The 16,458-nt window shown below is 44.8% G+C and overlaps 1 protein-coding gene across 2 annotated transcripts in view; it reads right to left on the bottom strand.

Moving 5' to 3' along the window:
- The window catches only part of LOC106577627 (phospholipid-transporting ATPase ABCA1), a 230,701-nt gene that overhangs the window by 38,237 nt on the left and 176,006 nt on the right, over positions 1-16,458 (bottom strand). For both annotated transcript variants that reach the window (XM_014155904.2, XM_014155905.2), the window contains exons 40-43: positions 11,727-11,850; positions 9,725-9,854; positions 8,806-8,926; positions 2,218-2,280 (exon numbers count right to left, since the gene is read on the bottom strand). In XM_014155904.2, coding sequence (XP_014011379.2) covers positions 2,218-2,280; positions 8,806-8,926; positions 9,725-9,854; positions 11,727-11,850 — 438 coding nt within the window. The remainder of the gene's footprint in view (positions 1-2,217; positions 2,281-8,805; positions 8,927-9,724; positions 9,855-11,726; positions 11,851-16,458) is intronic.

Here is a 16,458-nt window from a genome sequence, read left to right as displayed (position 1 = left end):
ACAGTACCTACCTACCTACCCCATCTACCCAACCTAACCTACAGTACCTACCTACCCCACCCCACCTACCCAACCTAACCTACAGTACCTACCCACCCCACCTACCCAACCTAACCTACAGTACCTACCCACCCCACTTACCCAACCTAACCTACAGTACCTACCCACCCCACCTACCCAACCTAACCTACAGTACCTACCTACCCTACCCACCCAACCTAACCTACAGTACCTACCTACCTCATCTACCCAACCTAACCTACAGTACCTACCCACCCCACCTACCCAACCTAACCTACAGTACCTACCCACCCAACCTAACCTACAGTACCTACCCACCCCACCTACCCAACCTAACCTACAGTACCTACCCCACCCACCTACCCAACCTAACCTACAGTACCTACCTACCCCACCTACCCAACCTAACCTACAGTACCTACCCACCCCACCTACCCAACCTAACCTACAGTACCTACCTACCCCACCTACCCAACCTAACCTACAGTACCTACCCACCCCACCCTACCCACCCAACCTAACCTACAGTACCTACCCACCCCACCTACCGAACCTAACCTACAGTACCTACCCACCCTACCCACCCAACCTAACCTACAGTACCTACCCACCCCACCTCACCTACCCAACCTAACCTACAGTACCTACCCACCCCACCTACCGAACCTAACCTACAGTACCTACCCACCCCACCTAACCTATATTACCTACCCACCCCACCTACCCAACCTAACCTACAGTACCTACCTACCCACCCCACCCCACCTACCCAACCTAACCTACAGTACCTACCTACCCCACCTACCCAACCTAACCTACAGTACCTACCCACCCCACCCTACCCACCCAACCTAACCTACAGTACCTACCCACCCCACCTACCGAACCCTAACCTACAGTACCTACCCACCCTACCCACCCAACCTAACCTACAGTACCTACCCACCCCACCTACCCAACCTAACCTACAGTACCTACCCACCCCACCTACCGAACCCTAACCTACAGTACCTACCCACCCCACCTAACCTATATTACCTACCCACCCCACCTACCCAACCTAACCTACAGTACCTACCTACCCACCCCACCCCACCTACCCAACCTAACCTACAGTACCTACCTACCCCACCTACCCAACCTAACCTACAGTACCTACCCACCCCACCCTACCCACCCAACCTAACCTACAGTACCTACCCACCCCACCTACCGAACCCTAACCTACAGTACCTACCCACCCTACCCACCCAACCTAACCTACAGTACCTACCCACCCCACCTCTACCCAACCTAACCTACAGTACCTACCCACCCCACCTACCGAACCTAACCTACAGTACCTACCCACCCCACCTAACCTATATTACCTACCCACCCCACCTACCCAACCTAACCTACAGTACCTACCTACCCACCCCACCCCACCTACCCAACCTAACCTACAGTACCTACCCACCCCACCTACCCAACCTAACCTACAGTACCTACCCACTCCACCTACCCAACCTAACCTACAGTACCTACCCACCCAACCTAACCTACAGTACCTACCCACCCCACCTACCCAACCTAACCTACAGTACCTACCTACCCTACCCACCCTACCTACCCAACCTAACCTACAGTACCTACCCACCCCACCCCACCTACCCAACCTAACCTACAGTACCTACCCACCCCACCTCACCTACCCAACCTAACCTACAGTACCTACCCACCCCACCTCACCTACCCAACCTAACCTACAGTACCTACCCAACCTACCCACCCCACCTCACACACTAACCACCCTGCCCAACCTAACCTACCCAACGAACCATTGAGTTTATCAATCCATTCTTGTTTCCGAACCCTGTCCTGTGAAAGTGTGGTGGCAAGACGAAGCTGGGGTGTAAATAATGCATGAAACAAACTATGAGATTCAGTCATATTCCGCTGGCATTTACATTCAGTTTGTGGTAAACAGGGCGAGGAGAACACACCCCTTTGCGCGTGTACGTGTCAGCATCGGAGATCCTGTTGAAATCAAAGAGTTCTGGGATGTGAGTGTTTGTGTATGAGAGCGAGAGAACGAGAGAGAAAACGAAAGAGAAAGAAAGAGGGAGAGAAAGTATTGAGCATGAGATGGATCAGGGATTTTTCCCCTTGGTATCAACTTATTTGTGTGTGTGTGTGTGTGTGTGTGTGGCTCACCTCTGCGGCTGGAACGCCCACACACACCCTGTCCACAGCAGGAATCTTCTTCCCCGAGTACACCTGCAAGGAACAGACGGCATAATTAATCAGAGGGAGGTAAGAGGCGAGGGAACGAGAGGCCTCCCCTCTCTGGACACGGATCCCAATGGCATTCTATTCCCTATACAGTGCAGTACATTTGGCCAGAGCCCAAGTAGTGGACTAATAAGTAGGGTGCCATTAGGGAAGCAGTCCTAGCCTCAGGTGGAGTCTGCTACTCACTACACTCTGTTTAAATTCATTATACCTCAGATAAAAATAACCTTCATCAACTAGTATTTTGTGTATCATGTCATTCAGTCCATCTTACTTTTTCTTGCCTGCCCCAAACGCAATAAGTTGGTTTGCCATTCAAAACAATATAATTACCCCTTCCCCTCCCCACAAAAAGCCCAATCGTAGCCTATTACCACTTTCAAAAACAAAGAGACATGGTTGGTTATAGTTGGTTAAAATCACATGACGCACACCAGATGAGGTTATCAGTGTCTCCGGGGGATGTCGTCGGAAACACTTATCTTCTCTCGTTTTGACTACAAGACATAGAAACCCATCATTTTCATGTGGTGCTGGAGATGCTGAATTTGATGTTGAAAAAAGTGTCCTTTCTCTTTAATGCACATAACATAAGACAGTGGATAAAGGTGTGAAATAAGAACATTAGACTGCATACTTGGGCCTATGGGGCCATCTGAGGCTCAGTCAGGGGTGGACTTAGTGATTGGGAAGCCCCCAGGCAGAGGCCAGTCTGAGGCCTGATGGTACTGTAAGTCTACCACTGGGCTCAGTAACCCATTGACAGTTTACACGGAGAGTACAAAGAGTACAACAGTTTGGTATTCTCCGTAGGATTCCGACTCCCGCCTAGATCTTGTAGAAAACTGCAGATTAGAATGTGTCTGGGTTTCACTGCTCCTAGCCTGCAAACTAACTCTCCATTTGGTGTTGGAATTTAAATTTAACCGTTTTTTCTTCTTCTTCCCGAGCAAATATCAAATCTCAGTCGCAGAGGTGCAGCCCAAGCAGGCTACTCACTCACCTTCCTCCAACAAGTCAAAATTCTCGAGTCGGGCATCATCGACGCTGCTGTTGCGAGTAGCGGTAAACAAACCGACACTTAGACTAGTAAAATGGGTTCGGGAGTGTACAAATAACCGAGCAATTGTCAACAAAATGAAGCACTTAGCATGTCAAGCAACATTTCCACCTCGGGCCGACCACGAGGAGCGAGTTTGAAGTGGTTTCAAAGGGAAGTTAGATGTATTTTTCTGTGTAAGAAAAACCCAGAAGCTTGACAAGGTTCTTGGCAGGTCTGAGATCTCATTCAGCACTCGACAGGAAGGACGGACGCAGCTCTACTCTCCTTGGGGGATGGATTCCCGGATAATTGTGTCATTTGTATTTCTGTCTACCTCTTCTCAGGTCTGAATCATACAACCCTAGGTAAGAGACCCACGGGGGCATAATGGAATCCTGTAATGACATCATTATGGTCGATAATTGATGTCTGCTCTGGTTGTAAAGAAGTCGGGGACCTAACGCACGTCAAATGCTCTGCTGGTCTATCTGTCTGCCAGCCAGCCTGTCTGTCTGCACATCCATCTACAGTATTTATATCTACAGGATCTATCTATAGTATTTATAGCTCTATCTATGTGTCTCTGGATTTTCCTCTGACCAGCCCTTTCCTTTCCATGTAATGCAGGTGCTATGAGTTAGTAGTACAATGGACATGAGGAGTAAATGCATGTTTTATGTTCACTTCCTGGTCATTGCTACGTTAAAATGAGTATATGACTGTGGGCAGGCCAGGGTATGTTAAACGTGTGCATGAGCTACTCTCTGGATTCATGAGACACCTTTACAATTCCATTCATCTTTGGAAGAAGGTACTTGAATATTGAATGAATATTGGGCCATGAAACACCTAATTACAGCAAGTCTTTCTCTTCCGGGTCAGCGTGTGTATTTGGAGCAGTGCCAATGGGGCCCAAATTAAGTTACAACCTTTTGGTGCAGTGAAACACTTGGTTTGTAAGTAAATGATTAAGAATCAACTTTAACTGCGCTCTAGTAGCCAACCCTTCCCCACTCTTTCAACGGAGGTGTTCCAAGTGGTACCCTATTCCCTTTATAGTGCACTACTTGACAAGGGTTCTGGTAAAAAAGCAGTGCACTATATAGGGGAATAGGGTACCATTTGAGATGCAGGCAATGCAACCTCGACAACAAGAGCCCCCCCAGTGCCAGTTCAAGCCTGACAAACAACAATGTCTTATTCATCGCTGTGATAGCGTGTCAAATGTGCATCATGTTTGCTTAAAAGCCCAGGGGGCATGCGCTGTTGTTGGGGACTTGGAAATGCTACTCCCCTGGATTGCATGCTACTTTGGGATTAGCGTGCTGCGCCACAGCACTGGTACAACACAAGTAGACACGGGTAGAAGAAGTAAAAGTTCCTATCCTAACAAGCATAATAGCTGTCGAGGTGGTGGCCAGTTAATCAGATGAGACAGCTGAGAAAATCTGATGCTGCTCGACGGACCACACACACACACACACACACACTGTTTAGAGAGAGCAAGGAGTCTGTATTTTCTGACCCCAACAGCTGGGGTCACAAGCTTGGCTGGGAGACAAAACAAAGGGCTAAACTAGTGCTTCACTTTTTCGTGAAACACATGATATTAAAGGGACATTACACTTTCAAATCAAAGTATGTCAGACCTTTTCAGACCTCTAAATTCTTCTAATGTCAAGATGAAATCAAGTCCCAAAACAAAACTTTTGAGGTCTGAAACCATCTGACTAACTTGAATGTATTTGTGAAATGTCTAAGTTGTTGTTGTTGTTTAACATCCGGTTACCCGGCACTTCAGTAATTGAAATTTCACAGTAAACAGTGTGAAAAATGGTCACCTCTCGCACACAAACAACACTGACAGATCACATAAATATTTGATGAATCATCAGAAATAATTCTAGAAGTAATTATATCAACGGTAAAATCAAAATGCTGCTAGTCTTACAGTATGTATCTGCCAAGCACTGAGCTCACGTCCTAATATGGATACCGTATTCGCATGACTCCTATAACATCAAACAGCTGTCACAGGCAGTGCGGCATAAGAAAGTTTCTCTCCTAGTTTCTGAGTGACTGGAAGGTCACGGTAACAGCGCGGGGCGTGTTAGTGCTAACTGGAGGACGTGCTGTCATAACGGAACCCATCGATTACGCCGCCGCGGTAACAGCTAACCCAGAGGTTAAACTAACCCATGAGGCCGCCGCAGCCGTTGTTTGGAGGTAAATGGTTCTTCCTGAGTGAAGGAAGAGAAGGAGGAGGAGGCATCTGACAGATGATTGATGGGCTGTCAATTGCTTGAGAGAGATGCTCAGATTTATGGCGAGACCAAGGTGGTGCGGCGGTTGAGGTGGCGCACTCATTGATCAATTCGTTATCTGCACTCTATGGCTGGATTGCACCAGTTGTGGTGGGAGGCGATGGGAGCACTCTCTGTATCTTCCAAACGATATAAATCAAATCATATGTTGAGGCACCTTGAAGAGCTTTGTGGTTTTGTGTCATTCTCCACATGTTTCAGTGTCACTGTCAGTACTACAATAGCGAACCCAAAAACAGATGCATGACAACAAAACGGATGGGTCTATAATTGAACCTTGATAGGAAGGTACAGTGGTACTCTGCTGTTGTGACGCTCACCACTTCCTGTCTGACAAGGGATGTCATAAAGGTGAACCGTACTGTACATACAGTTGAAGTCAGATGTTTACATACACCTTAGCCAAATACATTTAAACCCAGTTTTTCACAATTCCTGACATTTAATCCTAGTAAAAATTCCCTGTGTTAGTTCAGTTAGGATCACCACTTTATTTTAAGAATGTGAAATGTCAGAAACATTGTAGAGAGAATGATTTTTCAGCTTTTATTTCTTTTCATTATATTCCCAGTGGGTCAGAAGTTTACATACACTCAATTAGTATTTGGTAGCATTGCCTTTAAATTGTTTAACTTGGGTCAAACGTTTCAGGTAGCCTTCCACAAGCTTCCCACAATAAGTTGGGTGAATTTTGGCCCATTCCTCCTGACAGAGCTGGTGTAACTGAGTCAGGTTTGTAGGCCTCCTTGCTCGTACACGCTTTTTCAGCTCTGCCCACAAATTGTCTATAGGATTGAGGTCAGGGCTTTGTGATGGCCACTCCAATACCTTGACTTTGTTGTCCTTAAGCCATTTTGCCACAACTTTGGAAGTATGCTGGGGTCATTGCGATCAAGCTTTAACTTCCTGACTGATGTCTTGAGATGTTGCTTCAATATATCCACATCATTTTCTTTCCTCATGATGCCATCTATTTTGTGAAGTGCACCAGTCCCTCCTGCAGCAAAGCACCCCCACAACATGATGCTGCCACCCCCGTGCTTCAGGGTTGGGATGGTGTTCTTCGGCTTGCAAGTCTCCCCCTTTTTCCTGCAAACATAACGATGGTCATTATGGCCAAACAGTTCTATTGTTGTTTCATCAGACCAGAGGACATTTCTCCAAAAAGTATGATCTTTGTCCCCATGTGCAGTTGCAAATCGCAGTCCGGCTTTTTTTATGGCGGTTTTGGAGCAGTGGCTTCTTTCTTGCGGAGCGGTTTTTCAGGTTATGTTGATATAGGACTCGTTTTACTGTGGATATAGATACCTTTGTACCTGTTTTCTCCAGCATCTTCACAAGGTCCTTTGCTGTTGTTCTTGGATTGATTTGCACTTTTCACACCAAAGTACGCTCATCTCTAGGAGACAGAACACGTCTCCTTCCTGAATGGTATGATGGCTGCGTGGTCCTATGGTGTTCATACTTTTATTTTACGATTATTTGTACAGATCAATGTGGTACCTTCAGCCGTTTGGAAATTGCTCCCAAGGATGAACCAGACTTGTGGAGGTCTACAATTCTTGGCTGATTTCTTTTGATTTTCCCATGATGTCAAGCAAAGAAGCACTAAGTTTGAAGGTAGGCCTTGAAATACATCCACAGGTACACCTCCAATTGACTCAAATTATGTCAATTAGCCTATCAGAAGCTTCTAAAGCCATGACATCATTTTCTGGAATTTTCTAAGCTATTTAAAGGCACAGTAAACTTACTGTACGTTAACTTCTGACCCACTGGAATTGTAATACAGTGAATTATAAGTGAAATAATCTGTCTGTAAACAATTGTTGGAAAAATGACTTGTGTCATGCACAAAGCAGATGTCCTAACTGACTTGCCAAAACTATAGTTTGTTAACAAGAAATTTGTGGAGTGGTTAGAAAACGAGTTTTAATGACTCCAACCTAAGTGTATGTAAACTTCCGACTTCAACTGTAGCTCTAAGCTAACTTATCACAGGTTACAGAATGTGAAACAAGACGAGACAAGACCTTATGAAGTTACTTTGTCTGCTGTGGGCGGCAATACATCATCCAGTCCCAAATGTTTTTTTCAAAGCTAGATTGTTAATTACCTCGGAGTGTGAGTGAGTGTATCCGTGAGACATTGAGGGGGAAAGATGGAGTGGGTGAGATGGCGCGAGATGACAAGGGAGGGTTTGAAGAGACGTCAAGTTTGGACAGATGTCGACGAAGGGTTGTTTGCCGCGGCGACGCTTCCTGCTGCCACGAGCTCGAGAGAAGAACATCTGGCCTCGGCCAGGGTGTTAATCTGGGCGTGATTAAGTGGCCTCCGTTACCCGGTATGCCGTGCAGCACTCGCATGCTCATTTGCAGAAAAACCTTTGAGGGAGGGGGGGACGAGAGTTGTTGGGCTTAGCGGCGCAGAGAGAGAGCGAGAGAGAGAGATCTCATCAGTGTTGCCTCACAGAAAATCCATACCCCTCCCTTCCTTCACGCACTTCTCCCCACACTCCCAATGTGTCCGTGGAGTGTGGAGTGACTACAGCTGCACCTCGCCAGCCTGCAGCATACTGTGACAGATTAACGACACCCAAGTATCAAAGGAAAGGGAGGAGGATACCAACAGACACAGCGGTGGAAAATGTTCAGAACTTCAGAATATTGCAGATAGAAATGTAGCAAAGCTACCTGTCATATGCTACATAACAGGAAATATAGTACACTTACTTACTTTCTTGTGTTCTTATTTCTTATTTTTATTTCGCGTGTGTTTTTGTTCTATCTTATGTTATTTTTAGTATTACATTGTTATAGATTACTGCATTGTTGGGGTTACAGCTGGCATGAAAGTAATTTCACTGTGCATATGACATTGAAACTTGAAATCATATTTGTTAGATTTTTTTGTAATGTCATGTCCTGAACTGACCCTAGGCCTTGGGCATTGAGGCCCCTGGATCATATTCACTAGGAATAAAACAGAAGCACAAAGGCTGAAACTGAGAGGGACTACCTGATCTTGTCCAATAAGAAAACGCTTTCTGTTTTCCATTGGGAAATGTTTTGCTACAGTGTGCACTAACGAATATAACCGTGATGTTGCTACCACTAAGTGTGGTAGTAAACGGTGGTACTGTACCTTAGAAAGATCGCAGATTCTCAACAGGTCTTTCTCAGAGCCACCTTTATGGATGCGTGCACGTTCCCGTGCCACGTCCACATCTTCGTCCTCCTTGGAGAATGACTCTCCAGAAATCAGTCTGGAGAAAAAGAAGGATTCAAAAACACTTAACCCACACATTCTCACCACATTCCCATAAAGCCAACAATACAAATCCTAAATGATGACCACCTGTTAATACACTACATGATCAAAAGTATGTGGACAACTGCTCGTCGAACATCTAATTTCAAAATCATGGGCATTAATATGGAGTTGGTCCCTCCTTTGCTATTATAACAGCCTCCACTCCTCTGGGAAGGCTTTACACTAGATGTTGGAACATTATTGAAGGACTTGCTTCCATTCAGCCACAAGAGCATTAGTGAGGTCGTGCAGTGATGTTGGGCGATTAGGCCTGGCTCGCAGTCGGCATTTCAATTCAGCTCAAAGGCGTTTGATGGGGTTGAGGTCAGGGCTCTGTGCAGGCCAGTCAAGTTCTTCCACACTTCATCCACCAAACCCAAATTCGTCCGTCTGACTGCCAGATGTTGAAGCACACTTTATCAGAATGCGTTTCCACTGCTCCAGAGTCCATTGGTGGCGAGCTTTACAACACTTCAGCCGATTCTTGGCATTGCGCATGGTGATCTTAGGCTTGTGTCCGGCTGCTCGGCCATGGAAACCTATTTCATGAAGCTCCTGACTAACAGTTCTCGTGCCAGAGGCAGTTTGGAACTCGGTAGTGAGTGTTGCAACCGAGGACAGACAATTTTTACGCCCTCCACGCTTCAGCCCTCGGCGGTCCCATTCTGTGAGCTTGCATGGCCTACCACTTCGCGGCTGAGCCGCTGTTGCACCTAATTACGAACCAAAGTTATTATTATTCTACTCTTGCCTGGGTTTGTAGCAGAACTTATACTGGATAAGGAGAGTGATGGTGAACATGACTGCCCCCTGGATGGCCATGGCACAGAGGTTCTTCCCCACCATGTCCCAGCTGAGGGGGTCCTGGTAACGGTCTTCCCCTGGGAGAGACAAAAAACACAGTTCTTCATCAAGAGAAACATAATGTTTGTAACTGCTATGTATCATAAATCACGTCGGACGGGTGTCACTGGAACTCAATGGTAATGGTCTAAATCTCAGCGGCTCAGAACCACTGACTGACACTCATAGAGCTGCCTTTCACCGTAATCAGTGGGAGACATCTGAACAAATGCACTTTATTCTAAATGGGAGCCCTTTCACTAATATAGATGTTTGTTTAAAGCTGACAGCAACTGACTATCTCTCTCTCCTCCCTATTTCTCCCTCTCTGTGCTGGAGGCATGATGGACAGAAACGGAAGTGTTCAGTCTCATTCTCCAGCAAATAGGCCCTCTCCAGACTAGCCTTTTAAGTTGTGATTGCTTTCCTCATTACCTTTGTCGCTGCAAATGATTCTCTAACGGCTATTTCCTGCCACATCTATTCCCCAGATAAAGCCTTTGCTCCCGCCATTCATGTGTCTCTCTGCCTCTAAATCTCCCCTGTGTACATATTCCCTTTTGTTTTCTACATTATGTGTTGAGAACCAAGGGCTACGGTCGCTTTATTGGTCAAATGTAAGTCCCCTTAAGGGACTAAAAGCTATTTGGTAATGATGTAGCAACACATAAGAAGTGTACTGCAAAAGGCACTATGTAACGGTATGAAGAAGATGGTGTGAAAGCATTGTATAAGTAGAGGACTTCTTTTAAAGTAGCTAAGCTATTGGTGTTTGGCTAATCTTAAAGCCAAAATGTTCACTACCAAATGTTACATTAGTATGTAGCAAGTGGAACGTTTGCACCTGTTATTCTGAATAAAATATTGAAAGACAACACCAAAGCTAAAGCCATGACATCTTTCTTTACAGCATACTTTCTTTTCCTCGTACCACTCAGCTTCATTTGACCTTTCGTCCTACCACTTACGTTTAATTCCATCTAGCTAGGAGGGGAACGCTTTGCACTGATTAACCTTTGTTCTTTGCTGTTACCCATAGTAATATAATACTACTAATAATAATAATATATGCCACTATTATCCAAAGCAATTTACAGTACAGTGAGTGCAAACATATACACTGAGTATACAAAACATAGAAAAAGGTGAAAGCTATGATCCCTTATTGATGTCACTGGTTAAATCCACTTCAATCAGTGTAGATGAAGGGGAGGAGACAGGTTAAAGAAGGATCTTTAAGCCTTTGAGACAATTGTGACATGGATTGTGTATGCGTGCCATTCAGTGGGTGAATGGGCAAGACAAAAGATTTAAGTGCCTTTGAACGAGGCATGGTAGTACGTGCCAGGCACATCGGTTTGTGTCGAGAACAGCATTGCTACTGGGTTTTCACGCTCAACAGTTTCCTGTGTGTATCAAGAATGGTCTCCCACCCAAAGAACATCTAGCCAACTTGACACAACTATGGGAAGCATTGGAGTCAACATGGGCCAGCATCCTTGTGGAACACTTTCAACACCTAGTAGAGTCCATTCCCCAAAGAATTGAGACTGTTCTGAAGGCAAAAACAGTTGTGGATGGACAACAATTTACAAATAAAATGTTTGATAACTGTCAGTGTCATTTCGCAGTTTAGTTGTTCATATTACAGTTATGAATTCAAATTTAAAATGGTAATGTGTAATTAAAAGTACAATGTTATTCAGTTGGAGTGTAATGGTAGTATACTGTATATATAATATACTAAAAGACTGAAAAAAACGATTCATTTAAAGTACAATTTTAATACGTGTTGGAGTGTAATGATAGTATACAGATCTCTGCAGATATAGATATATGTTAAAAAAGTTTGATTTGAATAGTTTCACCATCCTTCGATTTACTCCGAAGGTGGTTGGGTGGATGCTCACCAAAGCTTTCGTACAAGGTGGCCATAGCCTGGTTCTTGCCCATGTCGATGAGCCCTCGACCCAGACAGAAGTGCGGAAAAATCAGCAGCACCTGCTTCACAATACCATTGATTTTTGAGATGTTCTGTGGGAGAAAAAAACACAAACAGAAAAACAACAACAATGCATTAGCGACGCATAAAAGACAAGAAAGACTGCAAGACATAAGGGCAGATTGGTATTAGGGGTGACACGTGACAGAGAACCCGCTGGATGCGTCTGTGTTGCACCCACCAAGGCACGAGTCTGTCGAGTGACCTGAGGGAAGCAGCGGGTTTGGAACCCCCGGCGGCGGTAAAAGAGTGTTCGTGGAGTTTCGAGTTTTCCGACACTCGCCAGATAATTAAAGCACATCATCCATGCTTGCTCATCAGCGGAGGCACACTGCGTGCTTGAGTGGGGCGCCAAATGACATGGAAATGAGCCTCGGCTTCTTGACTCGTTATTAAGGGGCACGCTTTCTCGCTCAGTGATGTCTCTCTCACCCGCGTAATGTGAGGGCAGGAACAGCTGCTCACACATACAGATGGAAACTTTCTCATCTCAAGCCCCGAGACTTTGAAAGATGAACACATTCAGAATGATATACACACCCACTTCTCACTTTCCCACTTGCAATAAAATACAAACCTACAGGCACACAGTCACACTATCGCACAAATTCACAGCCATCTTATTGGCTGTTTAATTACTTAGGTTAGGCCCGTTCATATCTGGTCCTTCCTGATTAAGCCACCCCTCCTGAAATCCCTTCTCCTCCCTGTGGCTATACTGTGGAACGATGGCGCCTTTTAAAGCACACAAGCCCTAATTAATTAAGTGAAGAAGGAATGAAAGACAGCCAGACTGCACTGACTACTACAACGCCAGTCTCAGCTCTCCACATCGCTTTCATTACAGAGGATTGAGGGAATAAAGAGAGGGGGGAGAGTGAATCAGAGGGATAGATGAATAGAGAGAGAATGAGAGAGATGGAGGAAAGATATTGCCACTTCTGCCTGTTCTAAAGCAAGGTTATGCATAATGCATACGTTTGGTCTCAGGAAAGTCTTCAAAGACACTAGCGTATATTGAGAAAAACCATAAATTCTCTGTTTCCTCTTTTGGTAGGCAAAAAGTGCCATGCATTTCTTAACATGGTGCAATGTGGGGCGGCAGATGAGAACGACAGATGGCACCTTATCGTTGTCAGATTTATTCATGGAGAGTTGTTGCTTTGCAATGTTTTCCTCTAGTTTGAGGAATGGCATCAATGAAAGGATTTACTTGGTCTGCAACTCAATGACTTGTAGATTCAATCAATTGTGGTTCACACACACTGTTTCTGCTATATTTTAAGCACAGGTGTGGTTTAGAGGCACTACCCAATGGCAATGTCCACAGAGAGCTTTTGCAGCATGTTGGATGTGAAGCAGTGAACACCTGTCATACAATCTTAGAAAAAAGGGTTCCAAAGGGGTTCTTCAGCTGTCCCCATAGGAGTACCCTTTTTGGTACCAGGTAGAACCCTTTTTGGTTCCATGTAAGAACCCATTTGGATAACCAAAAAGGGTTCTTCAATGGGGACAGCCGAAGAACCGTTTTAGGTTCTAGATAGCACCTTTTTTCTAAGATAGTAGAGAAAACATTCAGGATGAATTTAGCAGTACAGTTTCCTTCATCTGTTATGGATGGAATTGGGCTCTTTGGTCATGGATGGTAACTTACTACCATCATCATTAAAACAAATTTGGTTTAGGACTTCATGTATGACGTCTGGGTATACAGCAGTAATAATGTAGCTCAACTTCAAGTAAATATGTTATCTTCTCCTAATGGCCAAACTTAAGCTACAGATCAAAGGTTAGAGTTGGAAAGTCACAGCTAGTTTACATGCAGCAGCAATCTGAGCATTTCTGCCAGGGAGTAACTGGGCAGTCCAGGCCTAATTTCCCTGCAGGCAAGTATGAATGCAAAACAAAAATACCTAATTGATTATGGTGTCACAGCTAACTCTCAAATGCCAAGCAATATGTCTGCCAATTCATCTCGGTCTTATTGAACTTCTACCTGTTTTCTCAAAGACTTAAGGCACATGCTAGCCAACTAAAATGTCAAGCGTGATATCTTGGCTAATAATCTTGCCATCCATATAATGTATTACATAGTTACCTTTTATTTTCAATGCTAAGAAGCTCAATTTGAATATATCTGGTCATATCAACACATTCTGGGCCTATTCCTACTGAACTATACGTAAAAGTGTTAATCGGCATGGTCAAACTTCAAGAAGCTGGCAAAAGGCTAAAAGAGCCTGAATTTAGAAACATAAGTGAATTGGGAAAAATTAAATAATAAAAGCAAACCAATGACCTTGTGCGGCCGAGGGTCCATTTGTCATCGAGAAGGATTTGAAGAAATAGAGACCTAATTGGAGATCAATATGTGAAATAACAGATCTTCTCTCGACTGGGTGTTTATCAAGGAGATCAAAGAGGTTTTTAGGCAATGATGAAACGCTTGACAATTTTCTTCAAAGTTTGCGCTATATGCCTATAAATCATCTCTGAATGGGTTCTGAAGGGGAAAAATCTCCAAGGCTCTCGTCTGACCCATATTGCTTTAGTGTTCATATTCCCCAAGCATCGCCTCCATCTTCACCGGAGGGACTTCCGAAAAGGAAAATATATGGCTGGAAGCGTCGTGGGGATTGCGACCGTTAGCTGATTTCTCAAACTAGATGTGTAAAGGGAATTAAATTGAAACTTCATAATCAGTAATGTACAATACATCACAAATGGAATGTAACATAGCACAGTACTGCATATACAAAACACTATATTATACACTAAAAGATGTGGACAGCTGATAAACACACATTTTCCTGTATTTAAACACATATCACTCCCACCACCACCCACACACATCACTACGCCAAAGCATGTCACCTCAAAGCATATAGCACACTACAATGAAACTACATAATGTCCCTGACTAATACAGCCCCATCAACTTCCTCCCTCCCGACTCACCCTGCCCCTAGCCTGGCCAGATCCATGCCCTACAGGCTTGTCTGAGTGGCTAGCGGCTGGTCTATTGACTCAGGTGCTGTCTCATGTATGCAAGGCAGGCTGCGATTGATGCGATGCTCAGGTAGCATGGGGGGGGGGGGATCTTCCATGCTCCCTCGCTCAGTCTCCAGATAAAACTGGGACATAAAGTACTAAATGTGATGCTGTAGTGTGCTTTGCTTTTGTCTCAAGATTTGGCTTTTTTTTGTAAAATATTCCCTCTAGACTACCAGTCATCATCCCATATTCACTTTGCTATTCACTTTGACCTTCAGTGGAGAAATAAATGAACGAAGAGAACTTCAACTACGCTGTTCCCATTTTAGCTATCGTCGCAGCACAGGGTGGAAGCGAAGGAATAAAAGCATGAAAGCGTGGAAATAGAGACGACGGAGAAAGATCGAGCTGCCAGGTATCTCAATACAACCTGTTGCGCTTAACTGTGTGTGTGTGTGTGTGTGTGTGTGTGTGTGTGTGTGTGTGTGTGTGTGTGTGTGTGTGTGTGTGTGTGTGTGTGTGTGTGTGTGTGTGGGGGGGGGGTCTTGTGCATTCTTATCTACGTCAGACATTTTGGCTCCTCTCTGTTCATCGGGTTTATCAGAACAGAACAGAGGAAATGTGGAAACCGACAACATCCCGGCATGTCGCAGCCTATTTTTCCAGGCGGTCCAACAGTGACAGTTCAACTCTGACAGTCGATTGGTAGGATAAGTGATGCATCAGTCCGGGACCGTGGCCAACTACAGGGCTCGTATCTGCATTGACATCCCCAGGAGTGATAGCTGGGCTGTTATTGTCCCCTGTCTGACATGTCTCAATTGACCCTCAGAGCTACACTACACAGCAGGCTTTCCAATACACTAGGCAAATGCCCTTGACAAGGAAGAGCCTGGTAAGTCACTCTCACAAATTGGCAGTGACCGGCACGGGCTCCATTATTATTGCCAGAGCCCCTTACGAATGAGATTCGCCAAAACAATACTGATAAATATATGGGAAAACAAGTGACAACAAAAATATGATTTTGTTTGATGGGGAGGTTGTCAGCGGAAAGACAAACCAAAGACAAATCAATGATGAACGACGGCAATGGCAATAATGAAATCTCTATGCAAATGAGGTTGTCTGGTGATGTAAAAAGGAGACCGCCGACATTAAGCTATGTCTGAGAAACCAGAGAGGGTGGAGAGAAGATGAATGTTCAAAGGACAGGAGCATATGACAAAGTCAGTGAAGCCAAGATATTGCTCAGGTTGGAGTGGAGATTAGAGTTAGCTGACTTTTGAAGTGGAAGCTCAGATGGGGAACCTGATGTTGCAACTTGTCGGAGTGAAGTGCTTACAACACACTCTCACTTGCACACACACGCACACAAATACATGGATAACCTCTCTAGGGTAGGGGGCAGTATTTGCACAGACGGATGAAAAACGTACCCGATTTAATCTGGTTATTACTACTGCCCAGAAACTAGAATATGCATATAATTGTTTGATTTGGATAGAAACACCCTAAAGTTTCTAAAACTGTTTGAATGGTGTCTGTGAGTATAACAGAACTCATATGGCAGGCAAAAACCTGAGAAGATTCCTTACAGGAAGTGCCCTCTCTGACCATTTCTTGGCCTTCTACACTCTCTTTAT

The sequence above is a fragment of the Salmo salar genome, chromosome ssa18 (assembly GCF_905237065.1).
Source record: "Salmo salar chromosome ssa18, Ssal_v3.1, whole genome shotgun sequence".
Classification (NCBI taxonomy): domain Eukaryota; kingdom Metazoa; phylum Chordata; class Actinopteri; order Salmoniformes; family Salmonidae; genus Salmo; species Salmo salar.
Note: the sequence above shows the minus strand (reverse complement) of the source record. Positions and strands in the feature narration are given on the sequence as shown.